The sequence below is a fragment of the Podarcis vaucheri genome (genome assembly GCF_965113315.1).
Source record: "Podarcis vaucheri genome assembly, chromosome: 1".
NCBI lineage: Eukaryota > Metazoa > Chordata > Lepidosauria > Squamata > Lacertidae > Podarcis > Podarcis vaucheri.
In genome coordinates this window covers 25,458,346-25,485,474 of record NC_138759.1, presented here as the reverse complement: position 1 = coordinate 25,485,474, position 27,129 = coordinate 25,458,346, and the positions used below count along the sequence as shown (strand labels likewise).

The 27,129-nt window shown below is 43.6% G+C and overlaps 1 protein-coding gene across 1 annotated transcript; it reads left to right on the top strand.

Moving 5' to 3' along the window:
• ZC3H14 (zinc finger CCCH-type containing 14) lies at positions 1–26,831 on the top strand. The gene is made up of 17 exons (XM_082232895.1): positions 1–178; positions 3,488–3,530; positions 5,009–5,123; positions 6,904–6,944; positions 7,282–7,477; positions 8,343–8,763; positions 13,595–13,755; positions 14,970–15,070; positions 16,618–16,773; positions 18,388–18,462; positions 19,918–20,077; positions 21,129–21,352; positions 22,245–22,365; positions 23,885–24,021; positions 25,263–25,357; positions 26,212–26,318; positions 26,574–26,831. Exons 1-17 carry the CDS (start codon positions 143–145, stop codon positions 26,578–26,580), a joined length of 2,196 nt encoding a protein of 731 aa, XP_082089021.1. The 5' UTR covers positions 1–142; the 3' UTR covers positions 26,581–26,831.
• The last annotated feature ends 298 nt before the right edge of the window (positions 26,832–27,129 follow it).

Genomic DNA, 27,129 nt, shown 5'->3' with positions numbered 1-27,129 from the left:
CTCCTCCCTCGCGGCCCAGCTCGCTCGCACGGGCTCCGACTCTGGTCCAGGCCTGGGCCTAGCGCACTTTTTTTGGTTTCCCTCACCCATCACCACCACCCCCGCGCGCGGCAGGAGCGGGACGGGCGCCCGGTCGGAGGCCATGGAGATCGGCACCGAGATCAGCCGCAAGATCCGGGTGAGAGGCGGAGCCGCGCGGGGGAGAAGGGCAGCCCGGAGGAGGAGGAGGAGGAGGGGGAAGCAGGGCGGGGTGAAAGGGAAAAGAGGGTCCCGTCCCCCCCCCAACCTCGGGGTGGGCCCAGACCCGTCGCCCCGTCAGGAAACCCCATGGGCGGGCTGGGGGGGCAAGGCCCTTCCTCCTCACAAACTGGAGGCGGCGACGGAGGGCCTTCCCCCGCGACGCCCTTCGACCCGGAGTCGTCTCCAGCCCCCAGAGCTTGTTGTGTGACCCACAGGACAAATTTGAGCCCCCCGAGCTTGTGGGGTTGCTCTGCCTATTTAGATATCCTGACTGATACCCCACGCACTTGTAGGGCAGAGAGATGTGGGAAGATTTGTGCCTCCCTGGATATTGCATCCCCCTCTCAAAAAAAAAAAAAAAAAAGCTCATATAATACTATGGAAACGCGCATCCTCTTATCCACCCCCCGCTGCAAAAAGGCCAAAACTTTATTGCTTTGTTTTCTCAAATCCTCGGCCCCCTCCTCCCCGTTTTCCTACGTAGCCGGCAAAACAACAACAAAGCCCGGGTTCAAGTTCTCCCCTAAGTACTGGAAACCCACTGGGTAACTTTGGGCAAAGTCGCTATCTCTCCATCCCTATCATACTTAACATGTTTTGAGGATGAAAAGGGCAGGGGAGAGCCATGTAAATGCCACCTGAGCTCCATGGATGAAAGATGTGGGGTATGGAGGTATTTGAATACTGTCTACGCTAGAAGAAATCTAATATCAGAATGGGAAATGGGCATTTTTTGTTATTTACCCGCTTGCCCAAGCAGCCCCGATATCCCCCTACGTGTTTCAGAAGGTTGAAAGACCTTTGAGCAGATTTTGACGGAGTGGAGAGTGGGAATGATTGTAAATTGTTTTTTTCCTCTGTCCTTCTGTCAGTGGGCAGGCCATATTGGATACCATCGATAATGAGTAAAATAAAATAAATATTTTTAAACCAGACATTGCCCCCCCCCCTTGATTTTGGAGGCTTGTTTATTCAGTTCAGATGCATCTCTGTAGAAATTGCAGGATGGAGCGACTTCTAGTCGCTCAAAAATAAAGTGTTGCCTTTTGGGGTCTCATGCAGTGTTTCCCACTGCCATGATAGAAGAAGAAGAAGAAGAGTTTGGATTTGATATCCCGCCTTTCACTCCCTTTAAGGAGTCTCAAAGCGGCTAACATTCTCCTTTCCCTTCCTCCCCCACAACAAACACTCTGTGAGGTGAGTGGGGCTGAGAGACTTCACAGAAGTGTGACTGGCCCAAGGTCACCCAGCAGCTGCATGTGGAGGAGCGGAGACGCGAACCCGGTTTCCCAGATTACGTGACTACCGCTCTTAACCACTACACCACACTGGAGAAGAAACAACTGAATTTTCCAAAATCACCCAGCGTAATTTTATTCATTACGCAATTCCTAAAGGTAGGGCAATCCTCCCAGGACCTGGACTTGTAGCTCAGTCACCATAGAAACCGTAGCACAGAACAAACATCCTTATGGTTTGATTAGGCAGAAAGTAATAGAGATGGCACAATACCTCAGAAATCCACATAAAGTGGTTCAATAATGCAGAATTCCTCATGTCCGTTTGCAGAACAAATTTTGGAGACATGCACTACTTCAACTGAAGTGTACCAAATCTGCAAATATATGGGCTTGTATGATTCCCTTGTAAAAATATTTTGCTGTGCATGGGTGAATTGCTTTTAAATCATGAATTTTGAGCCACCATGACTAATTTATTTTATTTACCGTAAGTAAAGTTTCTCAATGTTTTTAGGGTGAATACCTAGAAGAAGGGATAAACATCTTTTAAATAAACAAATGGTGCTGGACATCCTCTATTTCCTGAACAGTCATGCACATTTAACTGATTGCTGTAACAATTCAAGCATACTGATTTTCAAATGCAAAGAGCCTTTATGTAACCTAGGGGTATGATCTAAAATATTTGAACATGTAGCCCATGCACTTCAGAACTATGTCTGTTTACAGACAAAATACTGATTTCTATATATACTGCCTTTCATCACAGAATTCAAGGTAGAATAAATAAATAAATATTCAGAACTTCTACAATCAGTGATTCATAGTTATTTGGCAAAACAGTGTTTCTTCATGGAATGGAAGTGCAGTAAATGCCATGTTGTTTAGTAAGTAGAATTTCAAATATTTGTGATTTGAGAACAGAAAGCACTGCAGAGATCAGGTTGTTGGAGAGATCAGTGGATAATCCTCGTGAAATGGAGGAGGATGTCTCCCAGAGTATAGCACATGTGGGACCTTGTTAGACCCTGGATTCAGTAGTAAGCACACGGTACACAACTTTGGGTCATGCACAGTACACAACTTCAGAAGTCATATACTTTCCCCCTCCCCCGCAAGGTTTTTCCTCTAGCATAGAAAAGCAACCTTTAATACTGTTAGTTGCAAACCAGTTTAAAGATATTATAAGTGTAGGCTTTAACATGTTTTTATTCAGATTTCCTCTAAGACTTTTTAGTCGTCAATAATACTTAATATGTTTTTTTTTAGAAGCGATATGTAATTTTTATCCACCTAGGTATAAAGCAAACGGTCCTTTTTCTATGCCACCTAGCTGTAAGGATACTCACAAAACAAACACACTGAATCTCCAAATCATCCTTTATTTTACAAAATGTTTGCCGTGAGCCCAGTTGTCGAGGAGGGCAGGAATCCTTGCATTTAAAAGTTGCTTGCAAGTAAAATGTGAGTGTGCAGGATTGCAGTTTTAAAGCCTTAGCTCTCCATGAAAGCTATAGCTAAATGCAATCCTTTATTTTTTATAATTTTGTATGGAAAGCCTCTGTATAATGATGAACTTATATTAGTAGCTTGTGTTTATATGACAACAATGTGTTTACATTAGCCCACCTGTAGCACAGGAAGGAATATTATATTGGAGTCTGTCACTCCCTTGACCTACTGAAATGCAATCTGAGCCCATGTAACAGCTGCATATTGTTTTCCTTTTTATGCCTGTCTCCATTTTTCAACTCCATTTTCCTCTTGATGTTGAATTTTAGATTATAAGATCCTCAGGACAGGGCGCTGTCTGCTGGAAGGTACCATGCCCGCTGATGGCACTGTCTAAATTAATAATGTTTTGCTGCCATTTACATCAGGCAGTCCCTCAAGAACAAACTCATTTGAACCTTGGTTTTGAGTTTGAGACTTCTAGAGCAACATCTGAATGCCTTTTGTTTGAAACTGTGCAATCCTAAATGGCTGCTCTTCTGTTCTTCATATAGAGTGCTATAAAAGGAAAGCTACAGGAGCTGGGAGCATATGTGGGTAAGTTTCTTGTGCCTTTAGTTGTAAAAATAGGGCACAACAATGCATTTTTACTCAAAAGCAAGTCCCATTGTATTCAGTGGGGTTTCCTGCCAGGTAAATGGGAATAGGATTGCAGATCTAGTTTGGGGCTATTTTCTTACATGTATGTACAAAGACTGTTCACCATTTGTTATTACTGCCAAGTATCCCATAATGATTTATAATGTAAGCAGGTGCCACATTTCCCATCACTATATCTCCATGCTGAGGAAAACAACACCTATTGAATTTCTGTCTGTTCCACAGTTGTGAAGTCATTGAGCCAGGATGGGGAACCTGTGGCTTTCCAGATGAAATCCTACTCCCATCTGCCCCAGCCAGCATTGCCTATAGTAAGGGATTATGGGAGTTGTACTTCAGCAGCATCTGGAAGGCCACAGGTTCGTCAGCTTTGGTATGGGCCTGCTACCATCTCTCAGCCTAACCCATGGGTAGGCAAACTAAGGCCTGAGGGCTGGATCCGAACCAATCGCCTTCCAAATCTGACCCGCAGATGGTCTGGGAGTCAGCATGTTTTTACATGAGTAGAATGTGTCCTTTTATTTAAAATGCATCTCTGGGTTATTTGTGAGGCATAGGAATTCGTCTCCCCCCCCCCAAAAAAAAATAGTCTGGCCCCCTACAAGGTCTGAGGGACAGTGGACCGGCCCCCTGCTGAAAAAGTTTGCTGACCCCTGGCCTAACCTGTTTCACACTGTAACCATCAGGATACAGGGGGAAAGGCTTTTATGCAACCCTAATAACCTTGGTGTGTATTTCTGTGTAACTCTTGTGTGTTTCATTTTTAATTGTAAAGCTCCTGGTTGTAGGTGCTATAGAAATAATAATGAGCAAATATCCAAAGCAGATGTGCCACATTTTTCTTCATATATGGTTCCCCTTACTGGTGGGCATTGAAAATAAAATCAGGAAATAAGTAAATAAAAAGGAAATTCCATACCACAAACTTAGTAAAGAAAAACCCACAATAAAACATAGGCTATATTCTGAAACAAGTTAAATTGGGAAAAAGAAAGACCAGGAGGGAAGGGAAGAAGACCCTTCCCAGAATTTCACATTAAGTATTCCTATCCACTTCCACTTGGAATTAAGTCCCTCAGAATTCAATGGTGCTTAATCCCAACTAAAACAAACATAGAATTGTGCTGCAGGGCCTTTTGCCATCAGGGCTACTGTTTGCAACCAGCAACATCTATGTTCTAATAGCGCACCTTTAATCTGTACCCCTGGGAGTCTAACTAATGGCCAAAATACATGGTTTCATACTGTCTCTGGTCCATGCCATTTCCTGTAATGATTCTGTTTCTTTTCTTGTTCTATGCCTGGGATAATCTGAAAGTTGCCCTCTCCCTTTTTTATGACTGTTTTGTAGTCAAACTCTACAGCTGCCCTTAAAACATATAACATCCAGTTATATTTCCCTTTCTTTAAATCAGATGAAGAGCTGCCTGATTATATCATGGTCATGGTGGCCAACAAGAAGAGCCAGGAGCAGATGACGGAGGACCTTTCCCTCTTTCTGGGAAATAACACTGTGAGATTCACTGTATGGTATGTTTCTCATCCCTCTAATTCTTTGAACTATAATTCTTTTGTAGTCTGATCCTGAAACCTCCACGTCTAGATGAGTGCTTAGGCCAGGGCACATGAATAACCTTCACCTGTGCAACATTGCAAAATAAAGCCACTCAAGGCAGATGAGCTCGTGGAAATGGCCAGGACTAGGGGGTTCAGCTTATTTTTCAGGTGCTGAGCAAATGTGTCGTGGCATAAGAACTGGTTGCATTTCACTGAAGGAAGAATACTATGGTTTGACCATCTCCTTTTCCTGAATTTGAATGGTAAAGCTGATGCATCTTAAAACTCATGACCTAGTTCTATGTACTGAGTCATTTTATGACTGGCTTTTACCTTAGTTGTCAAATGAAGTGTAACATCCAGCTTGATGTTGCTGGGAGAGCAACTCAGTTTTCAGAGTTTCCTCACCCACCCATTTCCTGGATCCTCCTTTGAAATGGGTCAGTGCATCTGCTGCTGTTACGTGTAATACATGTGCAGTTTGGTATTCTTCCAATTTTGCACTGAAATGCTGAATTCAAAGCACAAGAGGCAACTATGTGGATATGCCTTTAGTTGATGGTATTGATAAAAACGGGGATCAGAAACAATAATAAAACTTTTTATTGATCCTGTTTTATTACTTTGGGTTGTATGTTACTTTTGCTGGGGTTGTGAATATGTGATGCAGAAGCTCAGTCAAGCAGTTAAGCTCACCACAGGAAACAGCCATGTAGCAGAGTTGTCTTTACTAAGCCAACATCAACACTCACCCATACTATTTACAGATGTTACATATGTCTTCTCTCTCTCTGAGCCCAGAGGAGGGTATTTGATTCACACTCCTTGCTGAATGAAGTTCTAAGTCAATTTGCAGAGTCCTGCAACAGCTTAGAGTTTTGTGAGTCCTGAAGTGTGGTCTTTCTCTCTCTTTACAAACTTGAAACAAAACAAAATAAAAAAATAAAAAAATAAAAATCCTTCCAGTAGTGCCTTAGAGACCAACTAAGTTAGTTATTGGTATACACACGAAGGCTCATACCAATAACTAACTTAGTTGGTCTCTAAGGTGCTACTGGTAGGAATTTTTTATTTTATTTTATTTATTTTGTTTTGTTTCAACTACGGCAGACCAACACAGCTACCTACCTGTAATCTTTACAAAGTGTTTCGACAACTTCACAGTGCTGCAACAGCCAACTTCCAACAACTCACACAGTATATTTTACGCTAAGCCCTTTTTTATATACACAAAGTTACTTGCCACAGATCTGCCCAGTAACACAGATAAGAGAGTCACAAGATGCCTGCAGGTGCATTGCGGGGAATGAGTAATCTCTGCTGACTCATGGATAATTAACAATAACTGCATTCCTTAACAAGTTTGAGAGTTGATGATTTGGTCTCATCGACCTAGAACAGTGTTTCTCTAGCTTGGGTCTCCATCTGTTGTTGAACTACACCTCCCATCATCCCTTACCACTGGTCCTGCTAGCTAGGGTTGATGGGAGTTGTAGTCCAACAACAGCTGGAGACGAAAGCTCAAGAAACACTGACCTAGAAAGTTTGATGGCAGAGCAGGGTCTTGAATTTGGTTTCTAGTATTCCAATCCAGTGTGCTACACTGCATTGCACTTGCCTCCATGCTGATAACTTGCATTAAGAAAGTCATTTGCTCATTATTCCAAATTTCAACATAACGAAGTAGCATATCCCTTCAGAAACTGCATTTGAAACAGATGCTAGCCATTAAAATGTTTTTCTTATTTTTCAGGCTTCATGGTGTGCTAGATAAGCTTCGGTCTGTAACTACAGGTAAGTAAAGGAAAGACAACCTGGCTTATTGTTTGGAAATTAAGCATCTTCAGGAAGGGATAATGTGTGTATGCTTTCATTTACATTTTAGACATTAAAAATAATTATTGTTGCATGTTGTTATGTAAGAGTTTAATTGTTATGACTGCACAGAAATTAGAATTTTAAGTAACATTCTCATGCAAACAGGGAAAATATTATTTTGAAAGCATATATTACTCAATGTGAACTGAAGGAAGTGCATTTCTATCGAAATCTGCAGCAAAACATATTTTACAGTTATGTGTTAATACTTCATTGAACTTTGAAATAAGATAAGGAATACCTGTATCTCCAGAACCTACCAACTTAAAATCTTCTGAATCGAACATCTTTGAGAGCAGTTTGCCTTCTGTTAAAAGCATTTCAAGTGGAAATGGGGAGAGAAGTGGGGAGGAAGTCCTACAGCCCCTTACAGTCTCAAGTTCTCGACCAGAAAGGAGTGACTCTCGAGTTTCAACCAGCTCCCAGGAACAGAAAATTGCTGCCTCCCGGTAAGGTTCTCATGTCTTAAAAACCAGTAACACATAGTGGTTATTTATGCATTTGTTCATTGCATTTATGTATTGCTTTTCTGCCAAGCCACCCAATTGCTATTTACAATTTTGAAATGCTAAAATAAATACTATAGAGCAGTAATACTGCCTTATTGGACATTATCTTTTGAACAGTACAATTGTAATACTGCTTAGAAACACTGATGATTAAGTGGTGTGTGTGTGCACATGCACCTTAAATAGTAACAACAACATTCTCCTATGAAATAAAGCCTTGTGGGAGCCTTCATAAATGCATTCCATAGGTTGTGCTTGCCTCTCACATTGATAGTTTGGTGTTGAAGCTGATCATCAAACTGGAGGACTTTTTGATTCTTTTGAAAGAGGTTAGGGATGTTGTTCCCCAGAAGTCACAAGGGCAACCTGGAACAACACAAGCAGCAGCATAAAGTCTGTGATGTGGGAAATAATTGTTTTGAATGGGAAAATTGGAATCTGAACATTTTGAATGAGGATAAGTTGCACTGGGGAATTTTCATTTGGTCTAGAGAATTTGGTGCAGTCACTGTGACCTCTAGTAGCCTATGTACATGGTTTTTTTTTCTGGTCTTCTCAGTCATTCCAGTGGGGTTAGAATTGCCCCAAAGTGTCAGAAGCAAAAACAGATTTTTCATTCAATTTAGGATTGGGTTGACCCTGAAGCACCTTATAGCAATTCACGCCTCCTCATAGGTGAGGACTACCAGGAACAGAGCTGTGAAAGTTTGACAAACATATTCTTATGCTCCCTTCTCAATTTGGAGGCTTCAAGCAAGCATTTTCTTGACATGAGGTAGAGGTAATATTTTCTCTTCTCACACAGGCAGCCTCGCCAAGACACCTCCCCATCTCTCCTGATGTCAACTGTGAAACCTCTCAGGGAGCTGTCCCCCTTGGAAGCTGTGATCGACATTAAGCCTGAGCCGGATGACCTCATTGATGAAGACCTCAATTTTGTGCAGGAGAATCGGCTGCCCCGGAAGAAGCCTCTCGTGACGGTGACTTACGGTTCCTCCCGCCCATCTGCTGAAATCTACCGCCCACCAGCAAGCCGAGGTGCAGAAGGCAACATGCACTTTCAGAGAATGCCACAACAGAGTAGCATACAGACTGGCAAGCAGCTCGACATGCAGGGCGGCAGGTCACTGGAAGCCGTCCAGCTCTGCGATCCAGACGTGTTTGGCAGCTTGGCTGAGAGTTACAGGCCCACTGCCAAAGGGAATGCTGATAAAATTAGCAGTGAGGTAAGTATGTAAGCCCAAGCTATGCCGGTAATTTAACATGTACTCAACAAACGGAGGTCACCATGGACACTTGGAGTCCCCTGTTCTAAACATAGCAAGAGTGGTCAAAAATATCTCACACATGGCATCTAAACCTTGTGGCATCCAGATTCTAGTTGCTTTAGTGACTAGGGAGTGAAAAATGTGTGTGTGTGTGTGGTGTTAGCCTTAAATAGGGTGAGTAGCAGTTGTAGCCCTCACCTGGGCATAGCTGGGCCTTGCATGAGTGTTATGGGTCCATTTTTCTTAGGTTTGTTCATTGGCTAATACTAAATAAGAGGATTTCAAGTTTCCTGTCTTTGGGGATCTCTTGTCGCACTAATGTGTCTGACTGGAACGCCTTCGTGTTGTAGAATATTCTGGAGAATGCTCCTGGGCGATAGTCTTCAATGTTTCCAGACCCAGGACTCGCCTTTAACCCAATGGAATGCATTTGCAGACCCATTTCTTAGTTTTTACTCAATATTTGTATGGTGCTGTTGAGACCCACCTTAGATCAGGCCACAACCTGATGGTTATTCCCAACCCTCCAGTTGAAGACCAATGGCCTAAGGTCTTCACTTACCCAGAGAGTCAGTGTAGTATAGTGATTAGAACGCCAAGACCCAGGTTCAGATTCCCACTCATCCATGAGCATGGCCTAGTCTCCATATCTAAGCCTAACCCTCCCTCACAGGGCTGTGGTGAAGATAAACCAGAAGGAACCTTGTATGGCACCTAAGTGCCTTGGAAAGAGAGAGGGGTAATAAATAGATAGGCACAGATTGCAGCACTGTATGAGCTAAGAGTGCGCCTGAGTTCACACCCAGCACTCTTGATGGGCCAGCTGTCATTCAGAGAAGCTTGACTGCCTTTGCTGACCTTGTCACTGAGCAACCCTGGACATTTGCGAGGGAAAATGAGAGTTCCTTGGAATGAGGTTTGAAAATCATCAAACTAAGCTGAACTTGAGGGTAAAACCAACTATCTAGTTTATCTGGCTGCTGTTCTTAGAACCTTGCCTGTTCAGGTTGTGTGATTTTTGGTTTTCAGATCCCTGCATGTTCTAGAGTTTGTCACTGAATCAGCCTGTGGTCAATCCCAGCATTAGCTCTCTGGTCTTTTGTAGAGCAAAACACACTGTAAGAAAGAAAATGGGATGAATGGATATATGGCTTTCAGTACCTATTTGCCCCATATTCTAATTGGACACTATCCTTGTGACCACTTGTTCTACACATTCGGCAGCTGCTTCCTCCACCCCAGATCTTTTAGAAGGGCATATAAGTATCATTGTTCATTTTAAACGAACAATGGGATCCTCATGTTGGAAGCCTTTGGTTCAAGTCAGGTGGGGGACCTCAGGCCCAGGGGCCATTTGGGTCCCTCCAGGCCTCTGTCTCTGGCCCTGAGATTCTCCCCAGGCCACACACCCTTCTGAGATCAATTGCTTCATCAACCCTTCTATGCACCCTCCTGCAGTGGGTGCTTGCTTGGATAGAGAGGGCTGCATGAAGAAACCAGCCTACTGTACAAAGGTAATAGTTTCATATTTTGCTTTGTCAGCTTTTTCCTTTGCCCTCACCCACTTCTGGCATGGAACCACTGGAAGATAACCTAGACAGCAATGTGGTCCGCTGACTTAAGTTGTCGTAGCCAATAGCCCCAAAGGAGAAAGAATTTTTGCATACATACTCTGTGTCTGGGAGTCTTGAAGTCGATGAGGGTGAACAAACTGAAACTCCAGACAAGACAGACATATGTATGCCTGTATGTATTCATTGTTAATCATATTTGTTAGACCCCCTTCATAAAACAAGTTCTCTAGGCATTGTATACAGTCAGTTAAAAATATAAGAATAATTCAGTAAAAAATAATAATTCAGTGAATCTTAAAAAAACTAACCCGGCAAGAAACAGAAATACTGAAAGGCCAATCCAATAAAAGAAAATACAGACCACATGAGCTGAAAACAGTGAGCAAATACTGCAGGTAGCACTATCAACTGTAGCACAGGGACTAAACTAATGAAATCTTTAAAAAGGCCTAGGAGAATAAAAAAAGTCTTAGCCTTGTGGCAAAAGGATGACAAAGAAAGCTTCCTTAGAGACAGCACATCCTTCAAGATGGAGGCACTTCCAATGGAGAAGGCACACTGAGAAGGGCCTCTGTAGATGACCTCAGGGTTTGGACAGGTGGTGCTGATGATCCTGGGCGAGGAGATCAACTTGTTTGGATAGGGTTACCCTCCCCAGAAGCAGCAGGTTCACAGCTTGGGTGTGCTGCTAGAACTGTCTGTGCTCTTTCATGTGGAAGTGACAACAGTGCCCTGGATTGCCTTTGACCAACTCCATCTGATTTGCCAGCTGTGCTCTTTCCAGGAGAATTCAAATCTAGCACGGTTATTTCCAGGTTGGATTACTCTAATGTGCCTTATGTGGAGCTGCAATCCAGGAATGTCAAGCGATTCAGAATGCTGGGGCCCGTAGGGTCTACCATTTAGCGCTTGTTTTGTACAAGCTTCATTGCTACAAATTTGCTTTCAAGCTCAATTCCAGGCACTGGCCTTGACCTTCAAAACTGACGTGGCCACTTTTAAGGCCACTTTCACTGTCCTCCCATCAACGGAGCTGCAGTTGGTGTAGTGGCACCAGTACTCTGGAACAACCCCCTTAATGAGCATGCACATCAAACTGTTTTAGGCCAGCTGACCATTTTTAGTCAAGTGCCTTCAGATAATGTCTGCTGGTGTGTTTTATCAATGTTGTTGTTGTCGTTTCTAAGATTGTATTTTACATTGTGTTGGTGTTGTATCTTTGAAAGGCATGGAACGGCGGGATATAAATATTTAAATGAATAAATAATAAAATACCGCCCCTTGTCATGTCTGCCTCTCCTTTTCCTACTGTCTCCTCCTCTGTCAAAAATTTGTAAAGCCTTTGGGACATTAAAACACCCCGACACGTCATTCTATATATCAGTGCATACATTGATGGCGCTAAGCAGAACCACTAGTGGGAAGTGGGAGGCTTCTGAGTTCTTCCTCAGGTTACAGTTTCAATCCATTTTATAACTTGAGTAGTGTGTTATTTTAAAAATAAACACATCAGTGGACACACATGTTGTAGGTGCCCTTCTCAACAAATCCCCCACTATTAACAGTTGATCATACAAAATTGAGAATCTCACTCTGGACCTGCTCTTCTCAGTCATATCTAGCTAATCTCACCATATTTTGGGCTGTCTTGATATTAGCTACTGGTTCCTTTCCTCCATGATGGATGTGACTCTCCTGTCCTTTTTTTGCTATGTGTTAGTGTCTTCTGCACTCACCCTTTGTGTCAAGGGGGCAGGATACTATCAAGCATTACATTCTTAGGTATGGATGAGTAAGTGGCTGGGAGTGTAAATATAAATTTGTTTTCTTTAGAAGGCAAATTTCTAACTTCCTTGGTTGTGAATGAACATTGATTTGTGGGAGTGGGGAGAGAGAGAATGCAAGAAGGACTTGCAAATAACGTTTGTTATTTAGCAGGTGATAATTTCTTTATCATACATGAGTTTCTGGCTTTCCATCTTAGGGCTCATCCAGACATCCTTTTGTGCTGTGTTTCTAGGCACACACCTGTGTTTTAAAGTGCTGTGTCCAAGTCCTTTTTTTCTTTTTTCATGAGTTACTGATGAAAGTGTCGTGGATTTGAACAAAGGGGACTCAGATTGAAATTCTACAAAGCTCATTGGGCAACCGTAGTGACTGACACTCTACTTTCCCTCCTTCACAGAGCTGTTGTGAGGATAAAATGGGAGAAACCACCCACCTGCTCTTGTGAGCTCCTTGAGGGGAAAGCAGGATGTGAATGTGATAAATAAAGGTTGAAAACCCAACCTGACCCCCCCTTTGTGCTAAGAACCTCTTATTGCGGTGGTATCCTGAGGTTATCCTGAAAATGGGACAGGTTGGGGTAACGGGAAGAGGAACAAAACAAAACAAAACAAAATGAGCTCAGCTCCCCAAGCAAAAGTCAACTGAACACCTGCCATTGCTTTTAAATATAGTGTGGGGAGTTCGACTAATTGATCCACTGGGAACCATCCACCTCTCTGATTCCAAAACAACCTTCCGAAGCAAAATTGGAGGGGGCAGGTGGATGAGAAAGAAGCGAGGACTTGCTGTGGTAGATTTTGGCTTTGAGTGGTACAGCAAGGGCAAATATGATCATCTGAATCACTCTTGGGGTGAAGGGAACTAAGGCCTGAACACTGCATAGTACCTGTGAATCTGAGTCCTGTTTCTGGAATTTTAACAGCTTGTTAAGTACATTTATTATTATTATTATTATTATTATTATTATTATTATTATGTTGCACTTTAGAAAACATCATGTTTCTTCAAAGATTAAGTACATGCTTTTGATCCATCCAGTTGTCCCAATGTGTGTGTGTGTGTGTGTGTGTGTTAAAGTTTTACACACACATAACCATACCTTTCTCTATATATTCACCAACAAATGTACATGATGTTTAGGAAATTCAACACAGCAGAACCCCAGAGGGAGTCAGGAGCAAGCAGGGGTATAATTGTGATTACTTCAGTTACATGGTGTGGGGGTTTTTTTTGGCCTGTTAACAGGCTTCACTCACCATCAGGCATGGAAAACACATTGGGCATGGACATTGGGAAAACCAGCCAGTTTTTCTTTTTCAAAGCAAAATCAACGATAGTTACATTGTCCTGGAAATGCCTGCCTTAAAGGGGATGCTACAAATTTCTCAAACAAAAACGTATCAAATAAATTATTGTATCGCTTGCAGGAAGAAAACTTGAGGAAGAGAAAACTCCCAGTTGTAAGCTCTGTAGTCCGAGTGAAACGGTTCAGCAACGATGGAGAGGAGGAGGAGGAAGAGGAAGACTGTGGACTCCGTCTGGGAGGCATCTCCAGCAGCGTCTCTGTGCCTGCAAAACCTGAGAGAAGGTATCTAAGAATTGTGGGGTTTGAATTAGGCCAAAGAAAGTAAGCATCAAAATAGATTGTCCTGAGTTCCTGATGTGCCTAAGTTGTTTCTGGGTGTTGGGCCACATGGCAAGATTAAATGATGCCATATGCCCAGGAAAATACATTAGAAGTAATTTTGTTGCCATCGTATTGCTTGATTACAGTGGTACCTTGGGTTGCAGATGCTTCAGGTTACAGACTCCGCTAACCCAGAAATAGTACCTCGGATTAAGAACTTTGCTTCAGGATGAGAACACAAATCGTGCTCTGGCGGCAGGGCAGCAGGAGGAGGCCCCATTAGCTAAAGTGGTGCTTCAGGTTAAGAACAGTTTCAGGTTAAGAACGGACCTCCGGTATGAATTAAGTTCTTAACCCGAGGTACCACTGTATTTAAGGCCTGGCTTTTGCAGTAAATGATTGCTTATGGAGGAGAAAACAAATGCAAGCCCTGGGAGCAGCACGCTAGTGGGAACTGCTGCCATTGCTGCAGGGTGATCAAGTGGGGAGAGGAATTGCCAACTGAACCAGAAACTGATGGGTAGGAGATGCCTCGGTCGTGTGAACCCACAGTTGCTGACTCGGCACACTGCTGGTGTCAGGAGGTCATGTGACCTACATGTTTAAAAGTCCTGACTAGGGTGTCCTCTGCCTCCCAGGCCAACAACCAAGGTGGGACTTCCCTTCCACCTTAGCTTCCCTGCAGTGTTTTCCCGGCAGTACCTTGCAGGCCAGTGCTGATCTCAAGGTGTATTTTGCTATGGATCCGAAAGTTGTATCCAACAGTTATTTCATTATGTTTGCAGAAAAGGGAATGAGGTCAGAGAGGACTACAGAAGATCAGGAGCGCATCCATATTGGCCTCTGCGGCCGCCACAGCAGAAGCGTGACTTCTACAGTCACTGGATGTATGGTAGGGGATTGCAGAATATTGAAGGGTGCCCTCTGTGTGGAGATGAATGCCAGGAGAAGAGAAATCAGTCCTATTTCAGTAATAGGATGCGTGGCTCACAGAGTAGCACAGAAGGTGGCGGATGCAACAGAAGGTGGCGGATGATCAAATAACTCCAAAAATTCTCATCTGTGCACCTCGTGAGGATTTCAGCCAAGCTTTTGAAAACACAGCTTAGCAATACTTCACTCTTCTACAATGACAAATTAATTTCCTTGTATCTTTTTTTGTTCAATCCCTCCAGGCCTTCACTGCCGCCTAACAAACAGGCCAATAAGAATTTAATATTGAAGGCTATCTCTGAAGCCCAGGAATCTGTTACAAAGACAACAAATTATGCTGCAGGTAAGTGACTGTAGTTTGACAGGGACGCGTGAGCTCCAAGCCCAGTTTAGTAAGCCCGAATGAATCGAGGCACAGGAAGATAAACCTAAACAGCAACATATCCAAAAGATCACTGCCACCACCTGTGGCATGAGTCACAATGGTTCTCTATCTTACTACAACTACAGGTGATCTAAGTTAGGATGTTTGTTTTATCTTCGATTATTGCTATTAGGGTCATAGGAAGCTCCCTTCTATCGTGTCAGGCTATTGGTCCATTGTATTGTCAAACCTGATTGGCAGCGACTCTCCAGTGGCGCGAGACACAAAGGATTGAACTTAAGATCTGTTGTGAATGCTAACCGTGCATATTTTGCATATGTTTAAGTTTTAACATCAGGCAATACACCGAGTCCCTGAAAAATCCTGCCATCATCCATGTTAAGGTGCCACTGTTTGTTGTTTTAACTTAACATGGCTGCCCCTCTGGAAATGGTTTTTGGTTTGACGCTACAGACACCAGCCCCACAGGTCAGTTTTCATTGCAAGTGAGCATCTCACAAGTGAGATGTTTGCTGCATAGCTGGCACCAAATGGTGTTGCAAGTGAACAGAAGCCCCACTTGTTACGGAAAAGCTCCCACAGTCTCCCTTATGCCCTATCTATGCCCTGGACTAACAATGCCATCCCAGACATGTCTATTTGCACGTTTATGGAAGCTTATTCCCAGGGAAGTGCAGAATGCAGGCTAAAGCTGGGATCCGTAGTGCTGTGAGGGAACTAGAAGTACCCAACACAGAATTTTCAGTATAATTAGCAGGATTCTTTGGGGGAAACCATGATGGTTAAGTGGGTATAAATCTTACTTTAAGCTCAATGTGCAGATCGGTCCTTAAGTCTTTGAAATATTTCTATATTTCGCTGATGGGATTTACATTCCATCTCTCCTAGCAGAAGGTTTTCAAGATTGCTTGCAGCTTTAAGGACTACATTACAATCGTAAAAACAACCCGTGAAATGGAGCACTGAAACCACACATTAATGTTCTAGCATTGTAGCCTTGCTGAGAATCTAAAGCCCACTGTAATCTTCTGGCATTGGCAGGAAGGGCCTTCAGTGGCTCCCCCTCAAGTAAGAAAGGACTGTGAGAAGTTCTGGCAAATGTTCTTGCCCCCTAGATGATGATACTCTATTAGCAGCCAGATGGAAGCATCAGTGCAACCGGATTTCTCTGCTGGCTGTCTAGCCAGTGTGTCAGCTAACATTTGACTGAGACAAATGTTCTCCAAACCAACACATTCAAGTGAAAGCAGAAGTATAGCTGGTGTAAAAGACAAAAGCAGAAGGTTCGTGGAGCGATAAAGGGGTAGCTTATTAATTAATGTCTTGAGTTAATTTCGTGCCAGAAATCCGTCTGAAAGCCAAACTTTTATGAGGTTAGAAATTGCTGCTTTTTTTGGCCCATTTGTCTGGATTTTTAGAGAATGCAATTAACTTTTGTGATGATGAATCACTTGTTCTTTGCATATCGGCCTTTGATGGCTTTTTTCTTTTTTATTTGTGGAAAGTGCCAGCAAAGCAGACAGTTCCTGTGGCTCCCAGAACCCGGACATCTCAAGAGGAAACCTTTCTGGAAGTGATACATGGCCAGAGCCGGCCGTCCAGAGGGAACTCCCAGATGCAGGAAGAGGAGCCAAAGGAACAAGCATTAGGGAGACTTCCAGGTGATACTGAAGAAAGTGCTCTGTTCTCAAGGAGAGGTTAATTCTGTGCTCCAGCCCTAAAACGCGTGTTATGCTGCAGGCACATGTAATTCTGTTGAACAGGAATCTCAATAATAATAATAATAATAATAATAATAATAATAATAATAATAATTTATTATTTATACCCCGCCCATCTGGCTGGGCCTCCCCAGCCACTCTGGGCGGCTTCCATAAAAACCAAAAATACAGTAAAATATCACACGTTAAAAACTTCCCTGAACAGGGCTGCCTTAAGATGTCTTCTGAATGTCAGGTAGTTGTTTATCGCTTTGACATCTGCTGGAAGGGCATTCCACAGGGCGGGCGCCACTACCGAGAAGGCCCTCTGCCTGGTTCCCTGTAGCTTTGCTTCTCGCAATGAGGGAACTGCCAGAAGGCCCTCGGCGCTGGACCTCAGCGTCCGGGCAGAATGATGGGGGTGGAGACGTTCCTTCAGGTATACTGGACCGAGGCCGTTTAGGGCTTTAAAGGTCAGCACCAACACTTTGAATTGTGCTCGGAAACGTACTGGGAGCCAATGTAGGTCTTTCAAGACCGGTGTTATATGGTCTCAGCGGCCGCCCCCAGTCACCAGTCTAGCTGCCGCATTCTGGATTAGTTGTAGTTTCCGAGTCACCTTCAAAGGTAGCCCCACGTAGAGTGCATTGCAGTAGTCCAAGCGGGAGATAACCAGAGCATGCACCACTCTGGCGAGACAGTCCGCAGGCAGATAGGGTCTCAGCCTACGTACCAGATGGAGCTGGTAAACAGCTGCCCTGGACACAGATTTGACCTGTGCCTCCATGGACAGCTGTGAGTCCAAAATGACTCCCAGGCTGTGCACCTGGTCCTTCAGGGGCACAGTTACCCCATTCAAGACCAGGAAATCCTCCACACCTGCTCGCCTCCTGTCCCCCAAAAACAGTACTTCTGTCTTGTCAGGATTCAACCTCAATCTGTTAGCCGCCATCCATCCTGCAACCGCCTCCAGACACATCTCAACCCAATAAGCCTCAGATTCTTGTGTGTTCCTCTTTCATTTCCTCACTATAATGAGGGGGGGGGCACATCTTCTGTTACTGGACTGCTTCTGTGAAGCCCACCAGCAGGGCATAAAGTCTCTTTTCCTACCAATCCGGCAACTGGAATTCAGTGCCATTCATTGCCTCTAAATGGAGATGTTCCAGTTAGCCATTATGGGGTAGCCATCCAATTAGCCAAGGGTGGACCTATCTATCCATCTTAAATTTGCCTTAATCCCCTTTTAAAGGCATCCAAGGTAATGTTGACTCATAAAACCAGCTACAGAGCAGGGAGGCAGTGCAGAAGCCCAAAGTCCACTTCCAGTCTCTCTAGGTAGAATCCAAGAGTAAAGTATTGCTCAAATAGGTCCATAGAGGAGGAGGCAGAAATCTCTTAGCAATTGTGCAGATGACTAGAATAAGTGGAAGCTGATTGTAAGAGAATCCCGTGCCTTGCGGAGGGTGGGAGAGCACTTGTTAAGAATAGAGTTGCAGGAAGTGACTGCATAGCTGTCCCTTAATTTGAGTTGCACAGGCAGTAAAATACTTTTTCATTCCACATTTATTTTAGGAACCCAGCAAAGGCAGCTCTTTTCCCGTCTCCAGATTGAACCCGCCATTGGAGAAGCATTACAAAAGGCACAAGGTTAGCTGTGGTTATTTAATGAAAAAGAAAGCAGGCTTCCCAAATCCACTAACAGCCAAAAACGGTGCCATTTAACTTTTATTAGGTTAAAGTCCAAATCTTATTTGAAAAAACTTAAGTCCCTTCAGTGTTTTGCTAATGGGAAGGTACTTATTTTGTCACCTGCTTTTAAAGCCAATCCCGAGTGGACTTTGTGTTACTATGTCCGACGTTGATGCATTAATTTTGTTTGGGAGGAAGCTTAAATTGCTTTTATTTCAGATTATAGCAAACTGTGGAGTACTTTTGAAGGCCTTCATTTGACTGAGTGTTCTGAAGCACACATCCGTTCATTCTGTTTGCCTTGAAAGATTCTCTGAGGAAAGTCCTGTTTAAATAAATGGAATCAAGCAGGTGGATTATTGGGCTGGCACCATTTATTTCAGGGAGACTTGCACAGGGGGAAATTCCTGATGGGTCATGTCAAAGGCATTCATTCTGACTGCACTATAATAGCCACCTTTGTTCAAGCAATGAATCTTAGATAGCTTTCTACACAACATCCCACGTACTTAAGAGATGCTTTTAATGCAGTCATGCAATGGCCTACACGGGTTGGCCATCCACCCTGTGCTTCCCTCTTTTGCTTGCTTTCTCTTTCCCCACCAATGCCACTCTTGCTCAATTAACATCCAATACTAGTTGCTTCTCCTGGTGCAGAGCTAGCAGCAGGGATAGGACTATGCATGTGCATAGCGCTGTGCCATGTTTAACACTGTGTGCTGCAGCGGTTGCAAGCGTGGTTTCTTGCGGCCACTCTTGTATCCATTAAAGGACTGCTGGGCCAGGAGTGACGAGAGCATATGAACTGAATTAGCAGCCTATCTAGTGCAGTGCCATCTTGACTTCAGTGGCTGCTTGCACAGGCAACTCCCCACTTACTCTGAGGTTACATTCTAAACTCTCGCACACATAAGTGAAATGTGCGTTAGTGGGGAGCCCACTGCAGTAAGTGCAGTTTCCCATCTAACAGCGCTTGAGCAGGGTAGTGTGGCAGCAGTGAGAGCTCCTGTGTGCCATTTGGGGCCCTTGGAGTCTTTTCTTCTAGACTTTTGGCTCACTAGCATCCTATTTGGGCTCTTGGAGGGTCTCCTCACCAGCCACAAGGACTTTCCAGATCTCCCACCATTTCAGGTTAGAATTGATTGATTGATTGATTGATTGATTGACTGACTGACTGATTGATTGATTGATTGATTGATTGATTTCCTGGTGCCGTGTGTATATGTGGTCGCACGCAAGTGAGGGGATACCTGTACAGTTCTGTTCCTGCTGCAGTGGAAAATATGCTAGTTTAATGCTCAACTGGGCAGGCTGCGTGACTTTGCTTATCCTCATTAAAGAGCTTCACACTTGTCCCCGTGCTTGGGTTATGACAGCCTTATTTGAACACTTCTACCATTTTCTCTGGCTTAGATTACTACGACTTGGAATCGATGGTCCACACAGACACCAGATCATTTATCTTGAAGAAGCCCAAGCTGTCCGAGGAGATAATGGTGCCCCAGAATCTGGAAGTGGGTAAGAGGGCCTCGGAGGCCTTACAGGCACTTTCAGGACGGCTCATACAGGCAAGGTAAAAAGTTGTTCCTTAAAAATTCAGTAAGAGGCTTAAGAAACTCAAGCTTAGTTACCTAGTTGCAGCAACTGGCATACCTGATTACATGAGTGGTGTGTTTTGGTGCTCAGTCGCATCATACATAGGGAAATGTCAAAGGGGTTGTGTGAATTAGGTCTCTTAGCTTCTAAAAAAGAGAGCCATGGTGAATTGCCCTAGTTCCTCTCCCTGGCTTTTTTTTTACTTGCCTTCAAATGGCTCATTAAATGACAGGGCTACTTTAGTCCAATAATTCACAACTGCTAGCACATTGCAATAAATCAGTTGATTGAATGAGCCCAAAGGATTCACCTACAAAAGCAGCTGAGGGCAGGCCATGTCCTTATTGGCTGCAATCAGATAGTAGGAAAAGAGCCCTTTCTTGCTTGTTCCTCAGAAACTGGTGTCCAGAGGCATGCTGCCTCCGATCATAAATACAGCTATTGTGACCAGTAGCCACTGACAATCTTAATTTTTCACAAACTTGTCTGATTCCTTCTTAAAACCATCTTAAACGGGTGACCATCACCCTGCCTTGTGGTAGCAAGAAGCCTACTTACTGTGGCCCTGCATGAGTCACACTTCTGGATGGGCCTTCTGATTGGAAGAGCAATGACTCATACAGACTCAGCCAATCAGTTGCCTCTGGGGATAGGAAATCCTTCGGGTCTTATATCCTGCTTGGAGACCTCCCAGAGGCATCTGGATGGCTACTGAGAAAGATGATGCTCAGTTAGAGAGGCCTCTAGTCTGATCCATCAGGAATCTTACGTTCTCTCCTTACACAAACTGAGAGGGGAGCATCTTTTCTATTTTAGCATAGAAAAAATGCATATCTCAGTTATCAGAAGTTTAAGGAAAGTGGTTTAGAGATAAGAATGTACCTTAAAAAAAAAACAAAGTTTGGTCTTTTGTCAACAGAAAACTTTCACAAATTGTCATGAATTGGGTGTTGTATTGTCACACATTTAGTCTGCTCTCTGTTTCAGTAGCTTTGATGTTCCTTCTGGGTTCCCCTCTCTCATCCCAGGGAGCAGCTTATGCAGCCAGAGAAGCCTGCTAGTCCCAAGTTCATAGTCACCTTGGACGGAGTCCCCAGCCCGCCAGGATACTTGTCTGATCAAGAGGAGGAGGAAATGAGTCTCATGGAAGGAGTAAGGCCAGTTGCCCCCAAAGCAACAGCCAACAAGGGATTAAGAAGCCTTCGTGCGCAACAGATGCACATTATATCCAGACAGCTGGAGAGCACCGATGGTAACAGTCCATCCCCAGTGGATAAGCATCTTTTGTTAGCTTCGTTGCAAAGCTTCTTTATTTGCATTGCTTTCTTTGGGCAACTCGAGCTGAGCACAAGGCAGGAAGGAGTGCAGTGACTGAACTGCAGGCTAAGTTCCCATGGCAGGTTCTTTTCTAATAGACCTCTCACAATGGGAAGAACACAGCTCTGATCCCCACCCTCAACGTTGTCTAAGCATAATTAGCAAACAGCACAGGCCCTGGTTGGATGCACCACATTTAAGGCAGTGGTTGGGGAGTTGCGGTCCTGCAGATATTGCCAGATTACAACTCCCATCATCCCTGGCCATTGGCCATGCACCTGATGAGGCTTAGGACAGTTGGAGCACAACAACATCTGAAGGGATCACCACTTTTGCCAACCCTGCGTTCCTGACTTAATGAAAGCTCATCTGGGATTGAAGCAGCAAACAGTAGACTCCTAAATCCTGGGGGGTAGCCAGTTATGATCATCTCTACTGTTTGGGCCAGGAGCCTCAGGCTATACAGTTGCCTAGGACAGAAATGCTTCTGTCCCAGAGATGAAATCATGAGCCAGGAGCGATTTCCCCATGTCACATGTGTAACAGCAGCTGGTTGTGTATTGTATTTTTCAATTGCTGGTGCCTTATAATTATTGTTTCTTATTTTAAACAAATATTCTGTTTATTTTTCTTCTCTTGACTTGGAGGCCTAGGTAGGGCAGGAATATTTTAAATAAATAGCACACCCCATCACATTTTGACACTAGAGAGTCTCAAATTTGCATGGTTTTGATGTGGGTAAATAATCCCTGGGATGGAAACGGTCTTAAATTTGAACAGCCAAACCACTTGAGATCAACTGGAGCCTCTTTGCTTTCTCTCTGCAGTGGAGATGGAGGATGTTGGTGCCCTGCACAAAGCGGAAAAAGTACCCGAGCGCTGCAAGTATTGGCCCGCCTGCAAAAATGGAGACGAATGTGCCTTCCATCACCCCACATTGCCGTGCAAGTTAGTGGTACAAATGCTTCTTGATGCAGTTGGCCCTCCTGGTCTTCAGGCACAGCGTTCACAAAAATTAGCTTCTCCCCCTGTCTTCTCCTCTGTATTAGTCCTGAGCAAAAGCCTCCACTGCACTGCACTGGAGTGAAATTTCTGTGCCACGGGTTATGGCAATGGCCACTAGCTTAAAGGGCAAAAGGGGATTGGACAGAGGCAAAGAGGAGGAGAGGTCTGCCATTGGTTATTTGTCATAACGCCTAATCAAAGTTCCAGGGTCAGGACGGTTCATTTCTGAAGACCAGGTAGAGGGATTATATTGGAAGGGCAATTGCCTTTCTGCCAGGCTTGTGTGCTTCGCAAAAGCCATTGGCTGACTACAGCAGTAAACAGGATGCTAGGCTAGATGGGGTCTGATTGAGCAGGCCACTGCACAAAAGCTTCTGGGAGAGAAGGGAGCTGGGTCTGCTCTTGGGTCTCCAGCTCTGCTTCCTGACAGCTGTGGATTTGGTTGGCTTCTTGCCTCACCACAGTAAAACACGTGTAGCCAAACGGGTAGCGTAGTCAGGGTTTCGTGTACCCAACCGAGGCTAAAGTTGAAGGACCCTACAGCTCAAAGCAGCGTGGCCAGGGGTGATGGGAGATGCAGGCTAACAACATCCAGAGGGATGCAGGCTAACAACATCCAGAAAATAGCTGTGAGAAATATACACTATAGAAGTATATATTTAATTGTGATAGAGGCAAATCCTTATGAAAAGAGGGAATACAATTAATATTGTGAGGTATATATAGTACAGCGAGGTTTGGGGGAAGAGCTGAAAAGCTGTTTTTAGTGTTTCAGAATGCATTGCTACTTCATATATTGTTCTGCAGCTCCCTCGAGCAGATTTATGTCAGCACTATTCAGCTCTGTAGCCCTTTCTCAGAGCATTTAATTCATCTGTGATCTAAAAAATCCACAAAACATAGAATGAAACGGGGTCACTGCAGAGGGCTGAGTACTCAGGATGATGTGGCAGTGACGAGATTCCCCTTTCCCCACCAGTCCAGTTCTTAATCCACAAACATCAGATCAGTTCTCTAGAGGTCTGACAACTAACCTTCCCCCCCCCCTTCAGTTCAGTATTGAGTATGTCCACTGGCATCATTGGGATCCATTTTGGCTCTTTTTATGCCCATTTTAGAGTTTGGGGATTTCATTGGAAAAACCCAGACCTTACCAACTTGGCAGACCTTGATTTTGGCACACATGTAACTTTTTTGGTTGCTTTGAACTCTCTAGAATTGGCTTCCAGATTTCTGCCCGTTTATTATTTGAGCGTGGAAGGCACTTGAAGCCAGAGGGTTTTTCGAAAAATCGGAATTGAGGTTTTCCTTTAGAATTCTAGCCCAAGAGCAACAGTGTCTTGATTTAAGTAAAACTGTATTTGATGCCAGGGGTGAGGACTGAGGTGTAAACAGAGACATTATTTTGAAAGTGAATGCATTCTAACAAGTTTACCCAGCAGCTTTCCCTTTCACATTCCAGAGTCTTTCCCAACTGCAAATTTGCGGACAAATGCTTGTTCATCCATCCAAATTGTAAATACGATGCCAAGTGCACCAAGCCAGATTGCCCCTACACTCATGCCAGTCGTCGGACCCCACTGCCACCTCCTAAACCAGGTAAAGATTTATTGCTATTCCAGGTTTTGATGTGGGCTTGCTGGGAAGAATGTGCTGGTGACAGCAGAATCTGATCTAGCGAAACCAAAGGCAGGTTGCTTGTGGGTTTCCCAGAGGCGTCCGATTGGCCAAGTTGGGAAACAAGATACTGAACTAGATGGACCTTTGGGTCAGTTGTTGATTCTGACCTCCACACACACACACACTCCCGGATGGCTGAAACAATTGTTGAAAATGCAACAAAGCAGCACAGCGGCACACCAAACTTGCCATTTGCTAACGACAATAGAAAAGTCCAGCAGCAAATCCGCTGTGCCAAACCACAGCGTAAAAAGTTTGCGGTGCTCTTCGACAGCTCTGCCTTCCCCCTACCACCACCACCAAAAAAAGCATAAAACAAAATATGCCAGGCCAACAGCTCCGCCAACCAGTGCGTTGCAAACAATGGCGAATGTATAAGATAGAATCATCTTGCAACCGTTGGTAGTTGTGACCATTGCAGTCCGCAGTATGCATGTTTCATAATATTTGGTTGAAGCAGCGCAGGCTGCTGAATGATAATTTAAAAGACATCACAAAGTTGTCTTTTTAATGTAAGAGGAGGCAGGTCCAGGTCTCTGAACTCAACCCTGTCCCACAAGGACTGACAGCAGCTTGTGGGGTGATGGGAACGTGCTCCCCTTCTTTGCCTAGCTCATTGCTGCCGCTTCCAGCAAATGTTATGGCTAGCCACTTCCTTGTCCTCCTTGGAGGACCCAAGACTCCCAGTCTCTCTGTTTCTCCTCCCCCCTCCCCCTGCTTTTTAGCTTGGAAACAACTTTGTAGCACATGATTTGAGCTGTGTTTTCCCCTTTCACAGACCATGAAATTTTGCAGAAAGCTGTGTTTTGAACACAGATGGAAAAATGGTTATGTGTTTTTGTCAATGTTGCGTCTTTCTGAAGCAATCTGAATTTTGGTTTTTAACTGCTTATTTATCCATTATATTTATATCTGGTCTGTCATAATCTTATGGGATTTGCAGCAAATGGATCCTACAGTCTCCCATCCAGACACTGACCAGATCCAGACCATCTTAGTGCAGCAAGGTGGTTGTCTCACTTGCCTCCAGAAACAATTTCCTGCTGTTGAACTTTAGGAATTGAAATTGCAGTGTTTTTTAATGTTGTCAGTACACGTGAAACCATTCGCTGTTGTGTCTGGTATCAGTCACTTCCCTCCTCCATTAATGGATTTTGCAGCTCCACCTCCAGCACCGCCAACATCTTCTAACAGCCAACTATGTCGATTCTTCCCTGCTTGTAAGAAAATGGAATGCCCTTTCTACCATCCCAAAGTAAGTACCATGTTTTCATTTCCTCTGCAGGGGAGTTTCAAAAAGTTGGGCCGAAGCTTTAAGTGGAACTCATTCTGCACCAGCGAATATGAAGTATTAGCCCAGCCTCGTTAAATAATCACTATTAATATTTCCAGCCTTCAAGAATACCTTACGCTGCGCTTGACAACATCTGTGTGCATACATGCACACATGCATTATATACATCAACCAGGAAGGAAGGCTAAGCACAGGTCTTGTTATACTCAAGAAGTAGTCCTAGTTTGCAATTTATATGCACCTTATTTTTGATTTTAACTATTGTCAAATCCAATTGTGTCCCCCTTCTCCTGTTCCACCCTTCGTCCCTTGCTGACAAAGGATCCCCCAACCCTCTGGAGCAGATTTGAGGGACAGCAGTCGGGGACACCAGAGGAATGGGGGAAATAAGTGAAAATGGACTTCCCCTTCCATTGTAGGATTTGGTTGCCGTATGCATATTCATTCCTTGATGTATGCAGCATCAAGTGGTGATATGCATCTGTGAATGAACCGTCGATAACAATCCAGATGGGAATTTCATATCACCTTATAAATACAATGTTTTTACATTGACTCAGTTCACATGTTCATCAGGTGCTATTCATCAAGTGAATTTTATTGAACTGGTCCTAGGATTTGTAGTAGTCAATCGACCGTAGAAATCTTCCACCCTATGTTAAGATAACCCAAGTCATATATTTGAAAGCTTGTATTAAAGGTATGTCATACTTCAAATAGAAATATGCAAGTAGTGTACACTCTATGGATTCGACTAAACAGGCAAAACTGAACTCCCTTGACATTGCCTTTTCTCAATCCTGTTATTTACTTAGCATTGCAGGTTTAACACTCAGTGCACCAGAGTCGACTGTACGTTTTACCATCCTTCTGTTTCTGTACCACCACGTCATGCCTTAAAATGGACCCGAACTCAAACTAGGTAATGTATTTCTCTTACTCTGTTAAATTGCACATGCTAATCAAACACGAAAATGCACGATCATTTTGCTTAACAAGCTGTTAGGCAAAAACTGTAACAACTTGAGTAAGAGCAGTTCTTCATTATATGTTGAAAACTCGTTTTTCAGAGTTTTGCCCTCCCTAATTTTGAAATATATGGAGATTGGTGATTTTTAGGGCAGAACGATAATTATCATGACACATTTTCTAATTTTCTGTATTTATTTTTTTCCAGTGAATAATTTGCACAACCCATAATTCACCATTGTACAATGATGGGCGGATACTCACTGATGGAACAAGATGCTGTAAAAGCTATTGTATATGCCAGGCCTTGAATCTATATTGTTTCATAAAATGAAGTCGATTGCCTACTTGAAATGTGAAATTTTCAAAACTTGTATATTTAATAACTGGTTTTACATATTTTTACTGTAAAAATGTCAGTAGGGAAGAGGATTTTGCTTTAACACTAATAAAAATGTCAAGGCACGATTATTGTCCTACTTACGTTGGGCCAGTAAGTTTCTCCTTTTTGCTCACAATTTTACAAATCTCCTTTGGAGCATCCATTCCAAGACTGGGAAAAATTACTGCATTACAAAGAAACTGTTTGTTTTGGGAAATCGTTGTTAAAGTAATATAACTCATATGTGCTTTAAAGAAACCATCATCTTCAGTATAGATTACCTCACCTTTTTTTGCCATTTAAATTTCTTTTCTAGAAAATAGTAAGCAAACTCTTAAAAGTAGGGAAATGTTACCAATTTAATGACATCTAAAGTATGTGG